The sequence below is a fragment of the Crocodylus siamensis genome, chromosome 3, assembly GCF_052110815.1.
Source record: "Crocodylus siamensis isolate JL-2025a chromosome 3, ASM5211081v1, whole genome shotgun sequence".
Taxonomy (NCBI): Eukaryota; Metazoa; Chordata; order Crocodylia; family Crocodylidae; genus Crocodylus; species Crocodylus siamensis.
The window spans coordinates 218318468-218344015 of NC_143397.1; the positions used below are offsets into that span (position 1 = coordinate 218318468).

General features: G+C 46.3%; 1 protein-coding gene across 2 annotated transcripts; it reads right to left on the minus strand.

Annotated features, from left to right (window-relative positions):
• Nucleotides 1–1817: 1817 nt before the first annotated feature.
• On the minus strand, nt 1818–21626 carry TP53INP1 (tumor protein p53 inducible nuclear protein 1). Of its 2 annotated transcripts, XM_090040371.1 has the most exons (5): nt 21479–21597; nt 13521–13712; nt 13013–13296; nt 12172–12517; nt 1818–5184 (listed from the first exon to the last, which is right to left on the minus strand). In XM_090040371.1, exons 3-5 carry the CDS (start codon nt 13122–13124, stop codon nt 4935–4937), a joined length of 708 nt encoding a protein of 235 aa, XP_089896497.1. In that variant the 5' UTR covers nt 13125–13296; nt 13521–13712; nt 21479–21597; the 3' UTR covers nt 1818–4934. The 2 variants fall into 2 exon arrangements, with proteins under 2 accessions (XP_089896497.1, XP_089896496.1); XM_090040370.1 differs by lacking the exon at nt 13521–13712 and having other exon boundaries at nt 21479–21626.
• Between the last annotated feature and the right edge of the window lie 3922 nt (nt 21627–25548).

Consider the following 25548-nt stretch of genomic DNA (forward strand, 5'->3'; position numbering starts at 1 on the left):
AGCAGTTCTCAAACTTGTTAGACTCAAGGCACCCCTTGAAAAACACCAGATTTTAGTTTTCCTTTGTTTTTTTGACTACAGAAAAATTGTAGACCATTTCTTTTGTCGTAAGGAACTCAGAAAGGACACAGCAGGTCAGAATATTTTTGCCATTATGGATTCCTGTTTGAAATCTCTGGATTTATCATGAGAATAATTTTTGTACCCCTAACAGTGCTAATATTAGAGTGGCACTTCACAGCATCAATGAAAGTACCTTGAGGCACTCCAGGGTGCTGTGACATCCTGGTTGCAAGTCACTGCCCTAATCAATATAGTTATGTCAACAAGAGTATAAAGCAAGCCTACCACTAACACATGTAGCTGTGATGAACAAAGACAAAGCACCTCAGAAAAGTTGGGATGATGCCCTTCTCTTAATCAGTGGTACACCTACACTAGGAGCATTTCCTGGTATGCCTATCCCAGTATGTTACTATACCTGAAGAGCAGTCAAGATGAGTCCTGAGACCTTCTAGCAACAGAGTGAAGTCATTTCTCACGAGTGAAGCAAGTTGTGCTGATCAGAGTGCAGTTTTGCTGGTATAACTCCATCCTCAGTTAAAATGGCTGCTGGCACAGCTGTGTCAGCAATTACCCCTCTGACTGTCACAGACATCCATTGTATACATGTATCCCAGCTTACCAGCAAACAAAACTAAGATTATTATACACTGTGAAAGTTTTGTATACAACCCCATTCTACAAAATATTAAATGACTGCATCAGGGGAACAGCATTGCATCAGCATGTTTGATCCTATAACAACTTTTATATTACAACTCCTCCCTCCTCCCCCCAAGAAAACCCTTGGTTGCCATTTGTAATCTTACAGGATGAAGGACAAAGCTAGCTATGATTAGGAATTGGTACTAGAGGCCAAAACAAACTGCAAGAAACCCTGTACTTTTACCTGGAGAATTGAGTAGCTGCAGGTCTGTCTAGAGCCAAATTTAAAATGTAAAGCATCTACAATTAAATCAGCATTGTTCAAAATGAAAACAGTGATACTGAGAAATGAGTGGTGTCCACAATAGTAATGCACTTAGTCGTGGTGCTAGGTCTTTTTGGATAGGGCAGGAAAGGGAAGGGTGCCATATCCTATAGCTGCATACAGACATCACACAGACAGGCATCCCCCCAGCACTTTGTTTTAAAAACTCTATACACTCCTGCACCAAGCCCAGTGCATGCCCAGAAGCAGTATAGTGTTAGCTGGACCTGGCTCACCCAACTTGTCTACAGATTTGGATCTTTAGTGGAGCTTTTTTGGTCCTCATCTAATAGTTGATTAAGTCAGTGGCAAATGCCAAAAAGCACTGCTGAAGCACCCAGCTCCACAGCATCTGTATAGACTGAGTCAAACTAACATGCTGCTTCTTTAGGTAAAGCATGGGGCCTGTTTGGGTTTTTTTAAACATCCTATGTTGTTTTGTACTTGAGCAAGCTGAGCCACTCTACACGTTCTCTCTCAACAAACCGTGGAAGAAAAGCTTCCTGGACACCATGGAGGAACTGCAAGGCAGCCCCTGGGGGCTATGTAGAGTTGATATTCTGTTTGAAAATGTGAACAGCGAGGGCAGATTTCTACTCTGGTGGACAGCTTGCTATGAAAAGAAAGAACTAGGTTATTTAAAGAAAATGACACTGCTGTGGACACTATGCTGCCCTGGAATGGTGAGAATTAGTACTATAAGAGACCTTGTTTTATATCATGTCAAAACACCCGTGTTCAGACACTTGGAGCTGTATGGAACAAAGAACAGATTCAGACCAGCCATTTTTAATAGGCCATTTTATTGATATTTAAGATCATATGTTTCTCCATAATGTGCAAGATGCACTATAAAAAAAAATACAGGAGGTTGCGTTAGTAAATATACATTGTTTAAGCAATGCTACATTTTGGCAGAGTGCTGTATTTTGTTGTTTTTCAACTTGTATTAAAAACTTAAAACTCAGAGCCAGACAATCTTTGATATCAAAAAAGGATTGCTACAGGTAGAGAAAGTGGCTCTCAAAAGCAGCTGCCATATATGCATAGACCGATTACAGTATTTATCTTAAGTGAAATGTCCCTTTTGAATCTTCAAGTTTGCTGTGTAGAATTACACCTACCAAGGCACAGTTTTGTTTAGAATGCAGGTCTGTCTATTGACCGATACATGTGAAAATACAGTTTCTGTAAGATTCATGAATCAGTATCTGAGACAGTGCAAGGCCTCCATTTTTTTTTTTTTTTAATAACAAAACTTAATACAGTTCAGAAGCCATGTAGCTCACGTATTATCAGAACAAAAACACCACACACACACACAACTGCCCAACAGCTCCAAACAAAAAACACCAGCGCTAACAAGTATTCAGGACAAAAAAAATTAAGCTCCAGATGCAGTATTGTGCATCTTGCACAACAGCATGGTTTCCAATAGTAAGAAGAAAAAAAAAGACTAAAAAAATCCCCCCCAAACAAACAAAAAACCACCAAGAAGCACAGCTTTTGTGCAACACAACTGTTTATATCCTGAAAGATATAGGTTTTTATCACTAGAAAATTATCCAGTAATGTAATATAAAAAAGATGAGTCTCTCCCAGTTTTAGGAGCAGTCTAAAGTTGCATTTACTTGCCAACTAAAAAAAAAAAAAAAAAAAAGTGGTGACTCGTGTAGGAGCCATACACTTTCACAACCCCCCTGAAAATTAAACCCTTCCAATTCAGAGGGGGTGAAAATTCCATCTTCCTTCATTTTACTTTAGGAAAATTAAAGCTGAAGGAAAGTAGTTATTTATGAAAAAGTGGAGGGGGTATAATCCAAAGCCAACCATGGATTTTCCAGAACTGAAGAGTTCAAGATGGGGAGGAAGAAGATTAAAAAGAATGGAGATAAGGACTTGGAGTGACAAAAAAAAAAAAAGAGAGATAGGCAGACAGGTTAAATTGTGTTAGTAAACAGATGAGAATGAAGTTGGTTACCCAGATAAATAAAGCCAAAGTATTAAGACCAGGAAATGATCACTGGATAAAGACAGATATGCATCACAAAAAGCCATGCACAAAGTATACATACACCCCATTTTGAAAATTGGAATTTAGCCAGTTTGAGTCCGTTCAACATACCCCAGTAACAAGACTGGAATACTCAGAAAAGCAAGAGTGTGCACTTAATTGCACATTCAACTGCCACATACAACTAAACTGATAGAAAATAGAATATCTGAAGTGAAGTTAGGAGTCAAGAATGCTACTGATACTAAAAATTATACTCCACAAGGAGTACCAATACATCAAGGCTAGTACAGAGCACTGGATTTTTGCATCAGTAAAACAAAGGTTTGGCCATAATTAAAAAGAACACTTCACAGGTTTGGATTCCTAAATCAATTTGGCAAGATCAGAGACACTCTAGAAACACCTGCACATGCATTTCCTGCATCACTGAGCTGCTTCTACAGGATTTCAGATGGAAGACACTGTTGAATATAACATTAGCATCGTTATGCCCCAAGCCATAACCATAAATCAAGCCCTAGTAACAGAAGACAGTGACCAGGGTCTTCATCTCCTCCAGGATGTTTATTAATGCTTTCTACTTTTCTTCTCCTGCCTCTAGTTTAATTCATATTTAGTTAAGGTTTCCACTCCCTTGGTTTAATGTCGTATGAGCAAGGAGGCATCCACCATTAATGCTGCTCCTACACCTCTCGTTTGATATGCCATATTAACACAGCATGTAATCCTGAAAGACCAGTAGTGTTTGCACGCCAAGCCCTATATTTCCAGTGAGCCATTCCAGACTTTAATCCTTCAGCTAAGAAAAGTATTAGATTGGGTATAATTTCTCACCTGGAAATAGGATTTTCTTCCAGTAGATTTTTAGCAGAATGTATTGTCAGTTAGAGGCCACCTAATAATTAGGTCAGATCAGGAGAAGCCATCCATGCTCACCATGTACCAGAATAGGTTTCACACTTGTAAATCAACTGTGGATAAAACTATTGGAACAGTCCACTTAACCCTTTCCCTTTTAAGGAGGCACAGGATTAAATTTTACTCCAGTTTAGTTTCATGTTTGCTTTGGGTAATGCATCAATAATGCACTTTTTAAAAAGGTAAAAAGAAAAAGATTGGAAAGAGCTGGATAAGTGAAATACTAACTGATTTTATGGATTAGGTGCCCAAATTTAGTAACCATACAATCAGTTTTGTTGCGTTTTTACTCTACTCTTTAAAGCATGGCATCTAGACCTGTAACATGTCACCCTACTGCAGTGGGTGCTGAACTCTTCTTGTGTTTATATGAAGTACCTAAAACTTAAAATTAGGCTGTATGCTTAACGCACATAGAGACAATCTATTGTAGATTTAATCTACAGGAGTTACCCTTCTCTTTAAAGGGAAGCTCAGCACACCAATTTCAAATCCATCGGCTAACTATACCAATATTTTTGTTAGAATACAACAAATATACTGAACATACAGACAGACATACAGGCTGTCAAGTGTTGGTCATTTAAAATGCAGCCAAGATTATAACTCCATTTTGAATTTTAAAAAAGTGACTGAGGAGATGCACTGTCTATCTTGGTTACATTTTTCCTTAAACATACCAATTAAAACCCATCTATACATCATAGTATAGTTAAACACATCAGATGAACTTTTGTACTGATAGGTTGCCAAAACACCAATATTTAACATAACCATTTAGGACTTTAAGCAAGTCATGTGACAACACAACATATGCAAGCGTGGTTTCAGAACTAACATAACACTAGTTATGATTGCATTCAAACAATTAGTGATCAGCTTCACATTGACCACACCTTCATTATCTATTTTAAAAAAAAAAAGCACTCTAAGAAACAATTAACCAACAGATTAAAATAAGACCCCTCAGTAATTGTACTGACGCTGGCAAGGCTGGTGAACAAACAATCCGTTGTGCTTGATTTGCCGAGAGTGGCAATCCCTGGTAAGATTTTGGCGACGGAAACTGTTTCTGTTGAGATAGTGCCTTTCATTATGTTCTTTTACCCACTGGGTACGACGAAAGCTCTTGGTTTGTTCCAAAAAACTTGAGTGAGCAGCAACAGCTGTAACATAGCAACGGATATGCTGTCCCACTTCAGTTTGTGCCTCCATTCTGGAAAGTCACAAAAGGAGATGTCACTTATAGTTCAGGTAACATTTTGAAATTATGGTAAAATTAGGAGCAAGTATTTCCCTTATGTGTATAGACAGAGGTTTGCAGCCAGCATTTCAAGGGGTGTCTAGGGTCCCTTTTATACTACAAGTTTTCCACTGTATTTCTTTTCTATTCACCAACTCTCCCTGCCTAAAGTGGGAGAAATATTCTCTCTACCCTCATTCATTTCTGATGGGAAGTATTGGCTTGCTTTGTATTTTTGATGCATTATATAATGTTTAATACAATGCACCAGAAAGAAACCACATGTATTTTACTACCATCAAGGGACTTAAGAAATATTTTGCTAGATGAAGTCACAGGTAATGTCAAACTTGAGCAAAGGTAGTTTGAACTGTGTAGAAACAGAAGTGCTCAAGTTAGGGAGTGCTCTTCTGGATTTGCTTGCATGGCTAGCAAACCAAATAAGGTGTTCACATGTACAAAACCAGGGGAATCAAACTGCCTAACCCAGTGGGGGCCAACCTTTTTTGGCTAGTGTGCCACGTTAGCCCTGCATCCTCCAAGTGCCACTCTGATCCCCTTCCTCTGCCTGATCTGCTGCACTGCTTCCTACCATTTGCTCCCCTTTGCTTCCTGATCTGATGCTTTACCTGCTGCTTTGCTGCCTGTCCTCTCCCCAATCTGTTGTGTGGCCCACACAGAGGCTGCCTGTACTACCTGTAGTATGCATGCTAGCATAACTCATGAAAGTTGGATCAGAAGTCAGATTCTAACTTGAAGAGGAGAATCACCAGCCTACACAAGTATGCTGAGAGAGGAAGTAAAACATTTCCTTTGCCCTAGAAGGTGACACAGGCAATTTTACGTTACGCCAACAGGCACTGATGAGAGAGCATCTCAGAATGGAGGAGCAATCCTTTGGTTGTCCAACATCATGTACCAGAGGTTAGGTCTCATATGGGACCACAAGTGCCCGGAAAAGCCTGGTAACAGAACTCTGCTCTATATTCCTGACCTGCCTCATCCCCCTTCCTGCACACACAGCTGGAACAAGGGCCAGGGTCCCCGACTCCCAGCAGCAGGGAGTTCTTTTGCAATGAATGCAACAGATTAAAGCAAGCTATTAGGAATCAGAACAGACAGCATGTCTCTCACTCACCCCAGTCTTTTTTTGTGCAGTATAAAACAAGAAAGAGGAAGCCATTAGAAGTCCAGATGACCTCACCCAAGCTTGCATGTGGGCTGCTGCAGTTAGAAAACTACCATTTGCTGAATATGTAAAATCATTTACAGGGTTGGCAAGATCAGATCTGGACCTCTACCTAGAGGCACTATGAAGGGAAGCTCTAGAAATAGTGGCACAAATGCTTTTGTTATGGCAATACAACAACTGCAACAGCCTATACATCACTAGCTAAACTGTGTATGCCTGGAGCATAGTTTTTTTACCTCATGTCACCAGCCAGAACAGCACGTTAAGAGCTTACTAATACATGCACTATTGCAGTTTATTAAGGAAAATGAGACTAACAACAGATTGCAGATATTTATGCAACATTTTTATTTGAAAACTATTTAGTAGTAGAAAGGAAGATTTCTAAAGGGAAGAAAGATTTATGATTTTTTTTAAACCACATTCCCTATAGTGTTGTGGGGCTCCTCCTTCTATTACTCAGATATCCACAGAGCAGTAGCTTGTGAACAGAGCAGTTTGCAATTATAAACAAGATGAAAAGAGCAGTTCTAAAGTAGCCAGAGGTCTACATCTTTTTACTGAATGGAAGCTGGGACTTCAGCAGTTATTTGGACACTTAAAGCATGCAGCAGGTCTTTGGGAGCATAGCTGCTTAGTTCTTTTGAAGGCATGTCAATACAGTCCATATGCATCTTTTACAGCAGTTGTGCCCACCCTACTGTTATACATTCTACACTGCATTGTAGTAGTCCATAATGATTAAAAAGTAGCACTAAAGGGTTTGGAAAACTGTTCTGCAACAGACTTCCATGCAAGGCCCTATGGACTTCAGCAACTTCTAGAACTGGGCCCTTAAGTATTTCTACTACCTTTTTAAAATTGTAATTCTTCTATCCTTAACAGGGTTCTCTGGCATAGTTTGAGCAGCACTTGGTAGAATGGGCCAATTAAAACTTAGTTTGCTACAAACGTTAGTCCTAAAATTGGTACAGTTTTGGCAGGCAAGACTATATAGGATGCAGTGTTGCTAGCAGACTGATGAAACAAACAAACAACAAAAAAAGCACCGTCCCAAAAGGAATAGTACTTACTGTGCCAGTGTGCGTTAAGCAGCTTTTCCTGGCCCTACAATGTTAAATGGCCAACCATTAAACCAGCAGAGATTTCAAAATTACTTCTGAATTATTGTACCATCAACAAAAATACAATAAAATGCTCAACTACATTCATCAGCTTAACAGCCTGAAAGCATGGCACTTTGTGGAGTCTGTTTACCCAGATAACTCCTAAATGCTAGAGACCTTGATGTAGTTCAGGGGTAGGCAACATTTTTTGGCCAAAGTGCCAAAAAAACCCCACAATGTCTACCTTGGAAAGTGCCAGAGTGCCAACATGCTGGAGCCCGGAGCAGCTGTTTGCAGCCTCCCAGCTGCAGCCAGCCCACAGAGTCTGTTTGCAGCCTACCAGCTGCCTGCTGGGAACAGCCTGGGCTCTCTGGCTGGCAGTGGTGCGCCAAGCAAAATGGCCTTGCGTGCCATGCTCAGCACGTGTGCTGGGGGTTGCTGACTCCTGATGTAGTTTGTACAAAATAATGACTTTATGCCAGGTCTTTAGCTGAAAGCATAGGTCTACTGAATTCAGTAATACAATGCTCACTTAAGTAGCTGAGGATCAGTTGTTTGAAGTTTCATCAAACATCAAATGAAACACTGCATATTGCAAGGTGTTTCATACCCTCATTCCAGAGTCATCAACACAAATTGGTATATCCATTCAGAAGGAAAAAAAAAAGAAAGAGGAAAAGGTCAAATGCAGGCCCTGCTGAATTGCACCATCCTAACCCAGACTTTCCTATGCCCTTTTTGAAGCCATTTGTAATACTGCTTGTAAGCATCTAGGAGCATCAGCAGCAAGTGTGCTCAGGTCAGATTATACCATGCTTATTTCCATGGTATTGGGGCACCTTGTAATTGCTTTACAGGTTCTTCTGAATGATTTTCAGGAGCTCCTGGGTACCCACAGCCTCTTTGACTTCAGCTACACCACTGGTACCTCACTAGAAAGAGACAAACCAGACTTTTCGGACACATCCAGACCAGGGTGGCCATGTGGTTTGCAGCACTACAGATGGGTTTCATAGATTTTTAGGGTCTTGCAGCACCACACCCTGCATGTTGAGGCATTCCCATGCTGCTACCTTGCAGCAAGGTGTTTGGGGTTTTTTGTTGTTGTTTTGTTTGGTTTTTTTTACCCCAAGAGATCCCGAGGTTTAAAAAAAAAAAAAAATCTACATGGGGAAAAGAGTGGGGTGGTGCATGTGGCTGTAATGTGTCATTCAAAAATGGAGCTGGGCCCACTGGAGCCACACTCTGGCTACTGGCCAGGCCCCAAACTGCAGGAGCGCCATAGCAGCAGTTTTCCCAGCCCCCAGGACCCAAGGTAAGGTTGCTGGGGCCAGCACAGTTAACCCTACCCTACCTGGGTTAACTTGCCACATGCCAGAGGGTGCGTGGCATGGGCGTTCCCTGAGGACAAGTAGCAGTGGCACAATGTGCTGCTGCTTCTTGTCCCCAGGAAACCAAACGTGCACTCTAGACATCCAGACAAGTGCAGACTTTCAGTGTTGATCCACTGCTTCTATAGTGGACACCGACTGAAGTCACCTGCTTTCTTCAAGTAGTGTATGCATAAAAGTTACATAGCAACTGAAGTCAGTAGCATTCAGAAAGTATTTAGTCTAATCTATTTCATGATATGCTAGGGTTCATATTTTACAAATCAAAAGCACCAATCCTGTGATGCATCTGTTAGCAGCCTTTTATCTCTCTTCACCCTCAAACACCATGCAAACTTTGACTACACAGTCATTCAGTTTCTCCTGGGACAATGCAGACAACAGCAAAAATAGTCACTGGGCAACAAATAACCCAGGAACAGCTAGGGTTAAGAACTGCTTCTGGGAGACTCTCTCAGGAGACAATGTCTGCACACTTTCTCTGTGCTTAACCTCTCCTAGGAACCATGAGGAGTAGAGCTGGGGGAAAGGCTCAACTGCCTTCAAGACCAGGGTCACTGATCTGGAAGAAGTAGAGGGAGCAGTTGTTCCTGCCCGTCCCACAGACCTGGAGGGAAGGGGAAGAACAACTGCCAGCTGCTCCCTGCCTGCTTCTCAAAACTGGGGTTCCCATTGTGAGAAGCAGTAGGGCTTTTCCATGCCTCTCCCTCTGACCGTCTGCTGGGCAGCAGGGCCAAGCTCAGGAAACACTGCCCGTCTACTTCCTCATGCCTCCTCTACTCAGTTAAGTGGCAGGGAAGAGGGCAGGCTGTCAATTAATGGCCCCCTTAAGGGCAGGGGCAGCCCAAGGAGTTGCCCACTAGTGCTCCCTGGTTGGAGAGCTTCCCTGCCAACATCTGTGCACAGCCTAAATAGAAACAGGTGCCACAGCAAGTCAGCAGCTGAAAAGACGACTGAAAGCAGAGAGGCAAATCTATGAAGGAAGGCCTCACTGCAAAGCAAAGTTAGGAGGACATGGTGGCAACACAGGTGAATGAAGCCTATTAGTGTGCTGTAGTAAAAGCCAGGCAGCTGAATTTAAATTAAGCAAGGCAAGCCAAAGTTATGGATGCCCCAGAGAGGCCAGAGGCCACCACACAAGAACCCGATAAAGTCCACAAGATGGCAAATGATTTACATTGTTGAGTCCGTATGTGGTGTTGCTCAGTACTGATGTGGCCAAGAGAAAAGGGGCCAGATGGGTGCAGAGTGTTGGGAGCAGATCAGAAGACAGTGCCACTTACCGTCTTTTAGGCAGATTTGGGGGAAAAGCTTCAAGCAAAAAAACAACCCCAAAACAAACAAAAACCCCACACCACACACATGCTTGTGAATTTTTCTTTATCCCTCCAAAGGCTGAGACTGGTTCATCACAGATACTGAAACCAAAGCAGCAGAGCATATACTGGTAGCATACCTAGTCTCTACCTCAGGAAAATTCAGGAAGATGATATCAGGTGGTAAAATCTTGGCCCCAGTGTTTTGAGTATAGCAAGTGTGAATGATTGATTAAATACAGCTTTCTTTTGTCAGAGTTAGTCACATTTGCAAAAAGCCCTTCCCCCCACCACATACAATACTGTCTGTAAGTGAATCTTAAGTCATTCAAGCTAATTCTGAGCCTTTCCAGGAACAAGCCTGTCAGACTGGGTGCTATACTGGCCACCTACTGGTAGAGAGGTGGCCTTGGAAGGATTACATATACAAATGAATATGCTGCTTTGTGTCTTGATCTGGGTTAAAACCCAGGACAAAATCAGAACTGCCTCAAATGAAGCGTCTCTGCAGCCCAATGCTGAACACTTACACCACTTAATTTACAGTTAGGGCTGCCAGGCTATGGAATGGGTTCCTAAGGGAGGTGGTGCTCTCCCCTACCTTGGGGGTATTCAAGAGGAGGCTGGACAGGCACCTGGCTGAGGATTATGATCCCAGCACTCGTTCTTGCCCAGCACAGGGGGTTGGGACTTGATGATCTGTTTAGGTCCCTTCTGACCCTAGAAGGTATGAAACAAGCACCGTACAAGTTGTACTTCTCAACTCCACTTTTTCAGGACAATGTATTACTTCAAAGCCACCTTTGGTCACAGAAAGTACTGGGATGTAACACCCACTTCTTAGCCACCAGATTTAACTCTATCAGACTGCTGTTTTCTGAGCTTGAAGGACGACCTTCAGGGGAAGCATTTTATTTTGTTAGCAGGGGGACTGCATCAGTCAAGGCCTATCTTCACATGCAAGACAGGGACTTTCACATGGCAGAGATAGCAAAGCTGCAGCTGTGCCAGACCAAAGTGCACTGTCACCTAGGGGGACTAGACTGAAAGACAGAAGCAGCCAACAATTGAACACAAAACTGTTTGTTTTTGTCAGGCTAGACACTTTCTGACCACCCCTCTAATCACTTGCCAATTGCCATTTTTATTTCTAAAAGGACAGACCAAGTTTGGACAAATTTCTGGACCAGCTAGGACCCGACAGTTGTGTATAAAGTGGGAAATGAGAGGTGATAAAGAAGGGGAGCAGGGTGGAGTGGGAAAGGGGGTGAGAGAGAGAGAGAAAAAAAGTGAGCTATGGCTTCTATTACCAGGCAATCACTGCATTTCAAAACACAAGTCTTCAGTAATTCTGCATAGTCAGGTCAGCCTGTTTAAATTAAAAAATCCTCCTGACAAACTTCTGGCTATTACAGGTAATAAGTTGTTAGAAAGAGGTTCTGTTATTTTATTTATTTATTTTCCTTTGGGGGTATAGAGGGAAAGGTTGCTTATGGAATATTTGGCTCTAGATGAGCTTCACCACTCTGCCAAACTCCTTGGACAAGCTACTGTATTTACCCTGTTTATGCAGCTGAGACCATTCTCCTCTCAGTGCTTAGTGGACACAGACTAATACTGGTGAAGAGTGGCATTATTTTGCTTACTAAAGTTTGAGAGAGTTAATTGCAAAACAGGAGTGGATGGTGCACAGAAACATTTACCCCAACACACCTGACTGTCCATTTTTAGTATGGCACTTTACACAGTTTTCAGATCAGCCATGAATCTAGGGTTGTCATCACAACAGATGGCATTATTTATGCTTCATTAATTTGCCTGAGGCCAAAGCTTCTAATCCATTCTTACCTGGTTTCACCTTGCTAAGCTCAAATATTTTCTTTTAATGAACTTTATGGCAACAAGCAGTAATTCAAGCCCTACATATTATACTGGTAATAAAGAAACAGACTTACCTAGGACTACCCTGATTGTGAAATTCCTCATCCCCACAACTGGCTTCATCAAGACTGTGGCAGGTATTACGAATGGCATAAACAGACATGCTGGGATGCTCTATTAGAAGGTTCTCCATAGGACTTGTTTCCACCTTTATAGTGGTTAATCCACCTGCTGTAAAGCACGGGGGAGGGGTAATAAACCAACTCTCCTCCATGGGACATGATTCGAACTGGATAAAGCAAGACTCACTGGCATCAGCCAAACACTCTAAAGAAGTTGGTAAACAAGAGAAAACTGGTGTGGTGTCAGAAGCTGATGTTTCGCTGATGTCCTCTTCTGTTGAGAAATTAGTGCAAGTGTCTAGCGGAGGTTGGCCATCATTCAGGTTGTCACATGATTAGGATGAAGCCACCATATATCAACAATTGCAGGAGACAAAGATCACCAAGTCCATGTGGAGCAAGAACAGGGTGAGAGAGAGAACCACAGATATCATTAGTTTGAACACAGATATATTTCACAAATAAGAAAGAGTGGGTGGGAAGTTTCCCCTAATAGTTTGATTCAGATATAGAAACAAAAATTAAACAAATACAAAGACTCTTGCCAGAATAAGCAATACCGAATTGTGAAATAAATGGTCAAACAAGTGATTCTACTGAAGTCTTAACTGGCTATGTATGCTTGTGACACTGATGTCAGTTTCCCTATGCACCTAACAAGTTAAAAAGCTACTACACAATATCTATGTTAAACTAAAAAAATATATACATCTTTTGAAGCCACTGGTTTCTTTATGCACAAGTACAATAAACAACCTTTATAGCTGGAAGATGTGTTTAACAGGTATCTTACCTATAAAGTCAACTAGAATCCATTCCTCATCTTCTTTCTCACTGAACTCTGGCTCTTGACTGGACAAATTATTGATCTCTCCAACAAGCATATTATTCAGCCTCTGGAACATTACTAAGGCAAAAATTAAACTTTGGCTAGTTAGTCTTTGTATCCAAGATTCAAGACACAGCTTGCACTGTGCTAGCAGAGTGGCACAGATAGAAGACTAAAGTGCATAGATGCTTTATCAGCTTAAGTACAGAACATGGAGAGTCATGACTTGTAAACAGATTATACAACACCTGCAAAGAAGAAAAAAAAGTAGGTCTTAATATTGAAGCAAGTAACATATTCATAACTGACAAGTTACATACAAGTCCAGTTCCTGGCAGATGTGAGACAAAAAAAAGTCTACATCTGCCATGAGAAAATACAGGCTGCTTCATTGGCCCTTAGATTCCCCTCCCCCGACCACCCCAATCCCCCTACACAGGTAGATAAGAGCCCTAAAGGGCAGTTTTCTTACAGTGTTGTCAAGAGCTTATTGTGGGTTCTGCCCCATGCATAGGACTGTCTGTGCAGCTCCGGATCCCAACTCTGGGAATGCAAGGGAGAGAAGGGCCAGCCAGAGAAGCCTCTAGGGCCCTTGGTGATCTCTTGCTAAAGGCTCCTCAGGATTAGTTCTACTTATGACATCCCCAAGGACTTTTCCAATCCTCTGCATAAAGACAGGTTGGGAGGAAGAAAGGCTCAGAAGGAATTTTTACAGACTGGACCTATATCATCTTTAGGTAAGTAATCCAAACAGTGGAGCATACAACCCCTTCCATCTAATTACCTAGATGGTATATGGTGTAGCACAAGTAGTTAATGAAGACTCTGGATCAGGGGTGTGCAGTTATTTGGGCTGGAGGGCCACAAGGATAGCCCCACCCCTTGACAGGCATCCCATTCCCTGGCAGCCACCTTAGAACCAGAAGTCCTACCCCCTAACCTTTGCCCCTAGAAGTACTTCTTTTGACAGGGGGGCTTGTCATCTTGGAACGGGGGGGGGGGGATGGGGGGGGGTGTTTCCACTGTATTCTATAAAACAAAAAGCCAAGCATCTACTATACAACATGCATTAAATTTGATTTCAACAAATTTCTGTTCCGATTTGTGTTTGCATAGTGTACAAGGGCTGTTTAAAAAGTATTGAGATGGATAATATTTTATTTACAGGGGTTTCAGCTTAAATCTCCTTTGAAGTATGCTCTTTCTGCAGCTACATACTTCTCCCAATGTTTCTGTCATTGCTAGAAGCACCTCCGATAAGCAATTTGAAGAATAGCTAAAAGCTGCTCAGTTGCATTTTGTTTTATAGTTTCCACATCACAAAGTCTCCCTTTCAAGGTTTTCTTTAATTGAGGGAAGAGAAAAAGAGGTCTCATGGGACCATATCAGGTAAATATGGAGGCTGCAGCACTCTTGGGATATGGTGTTTAGCTGAAATTTGCTTTACAAGCTGTGCTGAGCGGGCAGGCATGTTGTTGTGGTAAACCATCCAAGAGTCGGACACCCACTTTTCTGGTAATTTCATCCCCAAATTGCCAGTTAGAATTGAATGACATGAACCAACAGACGTTCCAGGTTCTTCTGCTCTCTCAGATAGCCAATCGCCTATCACTTGGAACCAAACTGCAAACTCCTGCCACACTGTCTTCATTTCATGATGTTGAAGGGTATCTGGAATGCCTATCACTTTCAATCAATGATCGTCCTTCTTTAAACTAATGATACCATTCAAAAACTCTTGCATGGCTCAGTGTCATCACCAAATGCTACTTTAAGTTATGCAAATGTTTCATTTGCCATTTTCCAATTTTCATGCAAAATTTAATGCACACACATTGTTCTGGACACTAAACATAACGAAAGGGGACGTGAGACACAAACAATCTTACTTCAGACGCATGGCCACCAAAATCTGGGGAAACACCATGAGCTGCAAGCCTGTCCAGAGGAGTCCCAACATGCCCAGACATGTTCAAAGCCACACCACCCAATACTCTGTACCACAAGTTTAGTCTCAATACTTTAACAGACCTTGTACACATAGGTGATGGCATAACAACTTAAAATGAAGTCTTACTTTTGTAAAGGGGCAGGGAAGAAATGGGTGAGTGGCTCCAGGTAGGGTGTAGGTGTGGGGGGGGGGGGGCGGCAAATGTGCATGGCAGGGGGGTGGGGAGAGTGGCTGGAGGGTGCGAGTGCATATGTATGGCAGTTTGAGGGGGTGTGTGCAAATGGGGACCCCGCCTAGAAACACCCCCCTCCCTCATGGCAAGGCTTCAGGGCGGTGTGCAATCTGTAGCTGCTGCTTGTGGCAGGGGCTTTCACAGCCCGCAGCAGGCAGAGACTCCCAGTGGTGTGCCGTCCTGGCAACCCCCCAGACTACATGTGGCCATGCTGCTGGCAGGGAGAGAGGTGAAGCAAGCCTAGCACCACAGAGCATCCTGCCAGCCTGGGCTCTACACTACCGCTGCCTCAATCTAGGCCCCTGCCAGCCCTGGCTCTGGGGCACCAGTGCAGACCCTGTGTTCCCACCCACCTGCTCACCGCCACTTCCCAACCCCTCCCACTTGCTGCCGCTGCGCTTCCCCTGCTGGTTCCCTCCCTTCCCACCCACCACCGGTTCCTCCAGCAGCACAGCCAGGATTACAGAATGCAGCACCAGCTAGCCCAGTTCCCAGCTGGCTCCTGTTGCGCCATGCTGTCCCAGCCAGGAACCATGTGGTGCAGGCCAGGCTGGCTCTGGCACCATGCAGTTCCCAGCTTCGTGGCCCTGGACCATGAATGCAGTAGGAGCCAGCCCAGCCCAGTTGGCACCACATGGTTCCCAGCTGCATGTCTGCTATTGCACAGCACAACAGGAGCCAGCTGGGATCCATGGGGGCTGGCCAAGCTGGCTCCTACTTGCATTCTGCAGTCTAAGCCATGCAGCTGGGAACTGCATGGTGCTGGCTGGGCCAGGCTAGCTCCTGCTGCACTGGCAACTTTTTGCACCCCCTGCCCATTTTTATCTGAGTTCTGACTCTTGGATGGAGGGTAGACTAGGGAACAGCCCCATGATTGCCAGGCCAGAAGCCTCTGCTAGCTGGTTGCAGGCTGGGGGAGTGGAGCCTTGCTGCTACTATCACCACTGGGACCTGCTGCCAGCACCTCATCAGCTTTTAGACCAGCAACCACGGGCTAGACAGAATGGTCTGGCAGGTCAGATCTGTCCCATGGGCCATATTTTACCCAACCCTGCTCTGGATACATCACTGATTAGAGGGAAAAAAAAAAAAAAAAATTAGCTGCCTTTTAATGTTGCTTTTAACAAAATACGTGTCCTATTGAAAAGTTCAGACTAAAAGTAGTTCATTTGAGCTTAGAATAGGTATTATAGAGCTGTTAAAAAAGCCAACAAATGCGTTTTTTTTCCAGTTTTAATGTTCAGAAAGATACTGAAATTCCACAAGTCACCCCAACCAACCAGAGGTTTCAGGTGTGCTCACTACACAGCAAGCCAACACTGGAACCCCCCCCACATATTTTATCATCAGTAATGTTTAGATGTTTGAGCTGCAAGTCAAGGACATCAATTATATTTGCATGTGATGCCTAGACACCCTATATTGCCACACAGGGTGTATTTATACATGGGATAACACTTGCATAATTACTTCCTCTTTTCCAGGAACTCCTTTGTTTTCCCATGATGGATTAAGCAAGTTAGTCATTACAGACAACAGTATGAGTTTCTCTCTTCAGATAGCTTAAGAAACATGCAACATGTAACAAATTACACATTTTAAGTTTTTGATGACCCTCTCCCCCACCATCTTTTATTCAGTAACGGAGTGTCAGGTGTCACAGGCTGGCCCATGATGCCCACATGTTAGCATAAAAGGTTCTCATTTGAAGATCTCTCATGCCGTCCCTCCTGTTTGAGAAAAAAGCCTTAAGACATCTGCAGATACAGAATTATTTTTTAAGCCCCTCCCTGATGCCTTAAACAAGGTAAAAAATCCTGCTTATGTGCTACCACCACTGCCAAAAACACTGCCTAACGTGGTCTCATTGTTTCCTTGTGCTTTTCCCCTCAATCTGTGCCTACCTATCAGTAGTTGCACATCTGACTTTTAATTGTGAGGTCCTTGGAGCAGAAAGTGTCATTTTGTACTTCTCTAGATCCTAGCAGAATGGTTCTCAACCCCGTTAGACTCAAGACACTGGTCAGAAAATGCTTGCTCTTCAAAATTTCACTGTTTTTTTTTTTTTTACACTACAGAAAAATACAGCAATTTTTCTGCTGCAGAAAAACCTCAAAAGGTAAGAAAGTCTTTAAAACTACTGATTTCCATTTGGTTTTCTAGGTTTGATCTTATAAGTCATGTTGTCACACTCAAGAGGGATAGCATTGTATGGCACCCTTTCAAGGGTGTCCCGGGAACGCAGGAGTATTAGGTCACCCTGGTTGAGAAACACTGACTTATCATTATGGAGTCCTGATCCCTGGACTAGGATTTCTAGGCACTCCAAACAATATTTAAAATTTTTCTAATCAGCAGACTACAGTTTTTGCAAAGATGCCTTTCTGTGCATACCAGGTAGTTTAAGAACAACAAAACCCCCCAATCTTCTGCTTTTTTTTTTTTTTTGTCATTGGAATTTTCTCTCCCATTTCTTATGTCACTTGGAAATTGGTTTGGTTTAATCCAGGAGTGACCATTTATTTGGACTGGAAGGCCACTTAAGGAGTTTTGGTGAGCTGTAGTGGGCTAGCTCAGCACTTGGTTCTCCCCCTCCCCGCAACAGTTTAAAGCTCCTGAAGTGGCTCTGCCTCACGCTAAGCTGGGCAGATGGGATGGGGCTGCAGGCAGGCAGGGAGAGGCATCTGGGAGCAGAACGGGCAGGTGGAGCCAAGAAATCAGGACTGCTGGACAGAACAGCCCAGCACTGAGGCCTGGGGCAGAACCACAATCTGCTCCCAACTCATCCTTGTGATGGGTTCCAGTTCCACCAGCATGTGGGGAGAGGATTTTTTTGCTCTGACACTGCCTGGCAATCCTAGGATCTCCATGGAGACTGGCCTGGGACCCATGTGGACAGGGCGCACTCAGCCGGGTAGAGGGGGTGAGGCCATGGGGAGGCAAGAAGCAGAGTTCAGAAATAGGATGGGTGGGTAGACTGGCGACATGTATGGGGTGCACAAGGGTGCCTGCCATCTGCCAGCATTCAGTGATGTCTGTGGGTGGTCACCGACCCCGGTCGGCGCTCACCACCCTCTTGTTGCCAACAGCTTACTGCTGCTGCGCTCCTGCCACTGCTATGCCCCCTGAGCACGCATCGTTTATGGGCATGGGGGGCCAAGACCAGGATTGGGATTGCGGGGCCTTAACAGCACAGGGATGGGGCCTGGGGCTGAGTCACAATCTGCTCCCCCCCCCACACCCTTGCCTGCAGAATTGGCACCGATCACAGGGACATGCAGGCAACAGATCACAGCTCTGCCGTGGGCTCTGGCTCCGTGCTGTCACTGCCCAGAGATCCTGGGATGTCTATGGAGACTGGCCTGGGAGCCACATGGGCAGGGTGCACTCAACCAGATGGAGGGGATATGGCCATGGGCAGGTGGGGAGCAGAGTCTGGGAAACGGCCCAGGCAGAGCCACAATCCACTCCCTACACATCCCCGCCTGCAAAACCCATGCCCATCACAGGAACATGCGCCCAGTGGATCAGGGGTCTGTCCTGTGCCCTGGCCCTACATGGTCACTGCCCCAAAAATCCTGATCCCAGCTCTGGCCCCACCCACAGGCCATCTCATCTGCTCAGGTAAGCTTCTCCTGCCCAGTCTCCATGGAGACTCCATCCACCCGCTCCATTTGGCATGCCCATCAGTGGGAGAAGGGCCCAGGCAGCAGGGTTGGGTCCAAGTGATGGAGACTGGCAGCATCAGCTGGAAAGAGCTGCTGCTGCTGCAGGGGCTGCCAGGAAGCAAGTCTGATCACTGCACCATCCCAGCCCTGCCATGCAGATGGAGGCAGCAGGACTAGCTGCTGGTGCCATGGCCTGGGCTTCTCCCACCCATGCCTGGGCTGGGTAGGGCAGGGCTGAAGGATCTGACAGGACAGACAAAAAACCCTTAGTAAACTAGATCCAGCCCATGGGCCATATTCTGACCACCCCCATTTTAATACTGCATAGTACTGGTGTCCCTAGTTGACTCCATTTTTACCACACAGTGAAGTTGCCAGAGACTGGGAAATAATCAAGAACCATTGGCAGATGAGATACTTATGGAAAAATTGATATCGTGGTTAAGACAAGGGGGTGCACTGGGATCAATGCTAGTTGGTTTGTTGTACAATTCCAAGTGTGTTAAAAGATGAAGTGAAAATTATAAACAGCAATCAGAGATATGCACAGCAAGACATCACACTACAGTCTACCCAATTCTTTTCTGTTAGATTTGGCTCCTCAGCTTTTTGGTCTCATGATAAATCACAAGTATTTAGTGAAGTTCACAGCTACCACCAGGAGGCTCCAAAAAGCTAGATTTGATGAGGATCAAGAAAGGTAGATTTCAGATACCAGAGAGAGTCATGTGGAAAAACAAAAGAGAGGAATGAAAAACAGAAAATGGAATGAAATTCAAATGGTACATAGTGAAAGGGTAGCACCAAGAAGTTCTACTAATGAGCCATGGGCACTTCAGTTGGAAACAAAGAAAGAAAGAGACTCAAAATACATTAGAAAATCATAAGGTAACTGTGAACCACAGTGATGGAGCCATGAAAAAGACCCATGCAAAGGGTATCAAAGGCTCAACAGGCCAGGTGAGGGGCATGGGGCTGGGCTACAGGCCAAGCCAGGTCCACATAGGCCCACGCACTAGATCCAGGACCAGTCCAGGACACCAGGCCATAGGCAGTGGAGGTCAATCATGACCAGACACCACCACAGGCTGGATAAGGCTCCATAGGCTGATGGGCTGCATCTTTGACACCTCTGACCTATGCAATCCTAGAATGTGGCATTTGCAGTAGAGACAGAAGCATTAATAAAACCAGTTTACAAAGCACTGGGGAAAAAAACCCCTTCATCTATCTATACTACTGCATCCCTTTCCAATCACCCAGGGTCAAGAAAAATATAATTAAACAATTGGCACCAGCACAGAAGAGGGCTACTGAACTGATCATTCCGTTTTAACCAGATGAGATTCGTTAGCAGAATAAAGACATGGAGGGGATCCAATTGCTCTCTACCCCTACTGCTGTACTTGAAAACATCAGGGAGGAAGAGCTGAAGCACAAGGCAGGCACAAAGACAAATGAGCTGTGCTGGCCATGAATAGATCAAATTTAGATGTTAAAGGAGGAGTGAATAGACTTCCTATAGGAAGTTGCAGCAAGAAACTCAGTTGTTTTCAGGATGGAGCAAGGCAGATTTACACAAGAGCTTACAGGATTGTCTGCAATGATTTAGGGATCTAAAACAGAAAGGAGTTTCTTCATTCACCCTCAACAACTTTTAGTAAGTGAACTTTAAAGTGCAGACTTTACTCAGAGCATTTAATCTGCAACTGATTTGTCTAGAGGAAAACCCCCCATAAACCCTGGACAACTGCCAATAAGGAAAGACAACTGTTTTTTTCCACTCCCCCCTCCGCCAAAAAAAGAAACTGACCAGACCACAAACGGTGCCTGATTATAATATTTGCATCAAGTCCCTTGTAGCTCCAATTCTGAAAGAACATTAACATATTGGGCCCCAAGCATCAACAGCACAAGTGCCAGATCTCACCCAGTGTCTGTAAAAATAATGCTCCATCTTGCTTTGCATGCTCATGGAGTAGCACTTTGTTTTCACCCCACACCACCTCGGGTTCCTGCCCCGAGCCCACCCCTACTGTTCCAGCTTGATCTACAAGATGTTCGCAGGCCGGGGAAGGTCGGGGTTAGAGGCCGCCCTTCCCGCCCCCAGGCTGGGAGCTGCCGGCCGCCGGGCCCCCAGGCAGGTGCGTCGGTGGCTCCAGACCCGACGGGGAGCAGCGCGCCCCCGCACCTCTCGGGTCCGCCGCCGGCGCTTTGTTCCGCCGGGCCGAGCCGGGGAGGGGGCGCCAGAAGATCCCGCGTGGGCGGCTGCATTTCCCCGGCTCCCTCAGCAGCTGGCGGCAGCCGGGACCTCGGGTCCCGCACGGGCCTCAGGAGTGCGGCAGGTGCGGGGCATAGGCCAGGACGGGATCCCCACCGCGCCGGGGGAGTCGCCTGCGCGCAGCGGGGAAAACAGGACGCTGCAACCCGACACCCGCCGCCCCACCCCGGACCGGACAAAGGGGGCCGGCGCGGCCCGGGAAGAGGAAGCGCAGGGCACAAAAAGCGCGGGGTGGTGTCCAGCCGGGGCTGCCCCTTCCCCGCGGACGCGCCGCTTCCCCGGGCCGGGCGCCACTCACCGTCCGGCGGGGCGGGGCGGCGCCGGGCGCTGAGGTAGGTGCGGGAGGCAGCGAGGGGTCCCGAGGCCGCGGCCGCCGCCTGGGCTGCGCTCGGCTCCGGCGGAGCCTTTTGTTGTGATCGAGCCCGGCCAACAGCTGATCCGCCCCGCCCCGCCCCCGCCCGCCGCAGCCAATGGGGCCGCGCTCAGCGCCGCGCCGTGCCCCGACTGGCTGTCACTAACGCACGTGACCCCGCCAAGGCCTGGGCGGCCCGGCAACAAAAGCGGAGGGGAGTAGGGGGGAAAGAGGACGGGAGCTGGAGGAAGGGGTGGGGGGAAGGGATGGAAGGAGCGAAGCGCGGCTGACTGACAGGAGAGGCTCCCAAGCCCCGGCCGTGGGCTCGTAGGAGCAGCTCGGAGCGGTGAGGGAAGAAGAGGGTCTGCTGCCACTCCCTGCGGGGACAGAGGGTAGAGCTAGGGGCACCGGCCTGTGACGGCTCAGATCAAAGGTAGCGTCTTCTTAACGTGGCAGGGGAAACACCATATATGTGTCGGAGAAGGCAGTTTTCCTGATCTGCATGGCAGGTCAGGAAACCGTGGTTCAGCACCTACCCACCGTGGTGCAGTGGCTTTAAACCCAGTTCATGGAAATGGGAGCCTTGCTTGTTCCTGGGGCCAAGCAAAACGTAGGGGCATCCAAACCTCAGACCTCTGGGCTTGGGCCTGCACATAAGATGCCCCTTTGTGAAGAAAAACCTGCAGCATCCTTACAGGCTACGCTGGCTACCACTGCAGGTGAAACTGACTTGGGGGTCATGAGTGACCACAAGATGGGTTCATCAGTGGCAGGTCTTGTCAGACCAACCTGGTGGCCTTTTACGATCAGGTCACCAAATCATTAGACGCAGGGGTTGCTGTGGATGTAGTCTTTTTGGACTTCCGGAAGGCTTTCGACACTGTCTCTCACCCTGTCCTCATCAAAAAGCTGGGAGACTGTGGTGTCGATGCCCACACGGTCAAATGGGTCGCCAACTGGTTGGAGGGCCGCACCCAGAGGGTGGTAGTGGATGGGTTCTTCTCGACCTGGAAGGATGTGGGCAGTGGGGTTCCGCAGGGCTCGGTCCTCGGGCCTGCATTGTTCAACATCTTCATCAGTGACTTGGATGAGGGGGTAGAAAGCACCCTGTTCAAGTTTGCTGATGACACTAAGATGTGGGGGGATGCGGGTGCACTAGAAGGGTGCAATAGGCTACAAACTGACCTTGACAGGTTGCAACGGTGGGCGGATGAGAATAGGATGGGGTTTAACACTGATAAGTGCAAGGTGTTGCACATGGGGAGGAAGAACCGGCACCACACTTACAGGTTGGGGAACTCCCCTCTTGCCAGCACGGAGACGGAAAAGGATCTTGGAGTCGTCATTGACTCCACGATGAACATGGGCCGGCAGTGTGGGGAGGCAGTCAAGAAGGCCAATCGTACCCTGTCATGCATCCACAGATGCATCTCGAGCAGGTCCAGGGAGGTGATCCTCCCCCTCTATGCGGCACTGGTCAGGCTGCAGCTGGAGTACTGCGTCCAGTTCTGGGCGCCACACTTCAAGAGGGACGTGGACAATATGGAAAGAGTTCAGAGGAGGGCCACTCGTATGATCAGGGGTCAGCAGGGCAGGCCTTATGAGGATAGGCTACGGGACCTGAACCTGTTTAGCCTCCACAAGAGAAGGTTAAGGGGGGACCTTGTGGCCTGCTACAAACTGGTCAGGGGGGATCAGCAGGTATTGGGGGAGTCCCTGTTCCCCCGTGCGCTGCCAGGAGTGACCAGGAATAACGGTCACAAACTGGCGGAGGGTAAGTTTAGATTAGATATTAGGAGGCGCTACTTCACAGTCAGGGCGGCTAGGGCCTGGAACCAGCTTCCAGGGGAAGTGGTGCAGGCTCCTAGCCTGGGGATTTTTAAAAGGAAGTTAGATGAGCACCTTGCCGGGGTCATCTGACCCCGGTGCTCTTTCCTGCTAAGGCAGGGGGTCGGACTAGATGATCTACCTAGGTCCCTTCCGACTCTAGCTACTATGAAACTATGAAACTATGAACATGAGCCTTCAATGTAATGATGCAGCTAGTAAAGCAAGCAAAATGCTGGCCTGCATTCACAGGTGCTTCTCAAATCCCAGGATTTCATTCTTAAATCTGAGGCCGCAGCTGGAGTACCGCGTCCAGTTTTGGGCTCCTCAATTCAAAAAGGATGTGGAGAAGCTTGAGAGTCCAGAGAAGAGCCACGCGCATGATCAGAGGTCAGGAAAACAGACCTTACAGCGACAGGCTGAGAGCCATGGGGCTCTTTAGCCTGGAAAAGTGCAGGCTCAGGGGTGATCTGATGGCCACCTATAAGTTTATCGGGGTGACCACCAGGATCTGGGGGAACATTTGTTCACCAGAGCGCCCCAAGAGATGACGAGATTAAACGGTTATAAGCTCCTGCAAGACCATTTCAGGACATAAGGAAGAATTTCTTTACTGTCCGAGCCCCCGAAGTCTGGAATAGCCCGCCATCGGAGGTGGTTGAAGCACCTACTTTGAACGCCTTCAGGAGAAAATTGTATGCTTATCTTGCTGGGATCCTATGACCCCCAGCTGACTTCAGCCCCTTACCCCAGGGGCAGGGACTCGATGATCTTCCAAGGTCCCTTCCAGCCCTAATGTCTATGAAATCTATGAAAGGTTTTAGAAACATCTGAAGTCCCAGGTGCAGGCAGAGGATGTTCGCTGGTAGTAGGGCCACTTATGGTTCTGGACTCTTGGATTTGGAATTAGTTTTGGCTAATTTGGCCCCAGATGCAAATGATATATTAAAAAAAAATCAAACCCAAAAAACTGGAGCTTCCTGCCTACATATTGTACCATTTACAAAACATCCTCCCTAGCATCACTAGCTTCTCAGCCTCTTGTTGGCTCAGATCAAGCATAGTCCTATGCTTACTTGGCAAGGCAAACACTGACCACGGAGGCGGTCTTCCTAGTTGCACCCGGAGAAGACCGTTCTCCTGGCACGGGCATAGTACTTGCGAAAGTAATGTAGTAAATCTCCCACTTAGCTGGAGTGGGAAGGTCTTGGCTTTATGCCCACTTACCTGGCAGGGGAAACACCATGTATCTGGGTCCATGAAGGCAGTTTTCCCTTAGAGCCCAGGGATAACTGTTCTTCTGACATGGTTCAGTACCTGCCGAGGTGTTGGGGGCTTAAAACCCATTTTATGGAAATGGGAGGCTTCTCCCTAGCTTGCTCCTGCAGCCGTATGGCTGCAGGCAGGCAAAACTTGGGGGCATCTGAACACCAAACCCCCAGGCTTGGGCCTGCATGTAGGATGCCTAGCAAAAGACATTGGAAATATCTGAAGCCCCAGATGGGGGTGGAGGATGTTTGCCGCTAGAAGGGCCGCTTATGATTCTGGACTGACTCACGGATTTGGAATTTGATATGGCGAATTTGGCTTGGAATATGGAAAAGTTCCTTGTCTGTGCTGGAAACTTCTGGGATGAGTTTTGCAAATGCCACAAGGCACATGGGCTAGAAGCTGATTTGCATTTCCTCCGTATTCTTTGTTTTGGGGGGTTGCCTTATGGCCTGGCCTAATAAACGGCACAAGCTGTTTGGAGGGAGTTCTGAGGTTTTGTGGTGGGTATCAATGTTTGTTTATGGGTAGTGGTTTCCCTGTACTTCAAACAGCCTGTCCCTGGGCAAAGTGTCAGTTAGGCCTTTTGATGGGGCCATCAAGGAAGAACTATATGTCTCCCTTAGGGAGGCCGCTAGGGACACATCAGTTGAATTTGGGGGACAACTAAAGTGAAAAGACGGATGGGAATGAGGTAGCAGGTTTGAAACAAGTGCTCCAAGTGGGGGGACAGTAAGCAGAGTAGAAATGCCAGTCAGGAAATTATGCCAAGAGAAGGGTGGAGAGGCTCATTCTGTAAAAGGCCCACACACGTAAAAGCAGGAGAATTTGGAGTCTGATTCATCTCCCCTGGTGGGGTTAACTGAGTGATACTGTTGTACGTGATCAGTCCTTTGGCCCAGGGAGCAGGAGTGAGGAGA

Bases quoted from the DNA above. Each gene is read 5' to 3' on its own strand.
- TP53INP1 (XM_090040370.1), bottom strand. From the start codon at position 13,124: ATGTTCCAGAGGCTGAATAATATGCTTGTTGGAGAGATCAATAATTTG. The intron at 12,518-13,012 runs GTAAGATACCTG...AACCTCCGCTAG, and splicing joins GATTCTAGTTGACTTTATAG to ACACTTGCACTAATTTCTCA. The intron at 5,185-12,171 runs GTAAGTCTGTTT...GTGACTTTCCAG, and splicing joins CACAATCAGGGTAGTCCTAG to AATGGAGGCACAAACTGAAG.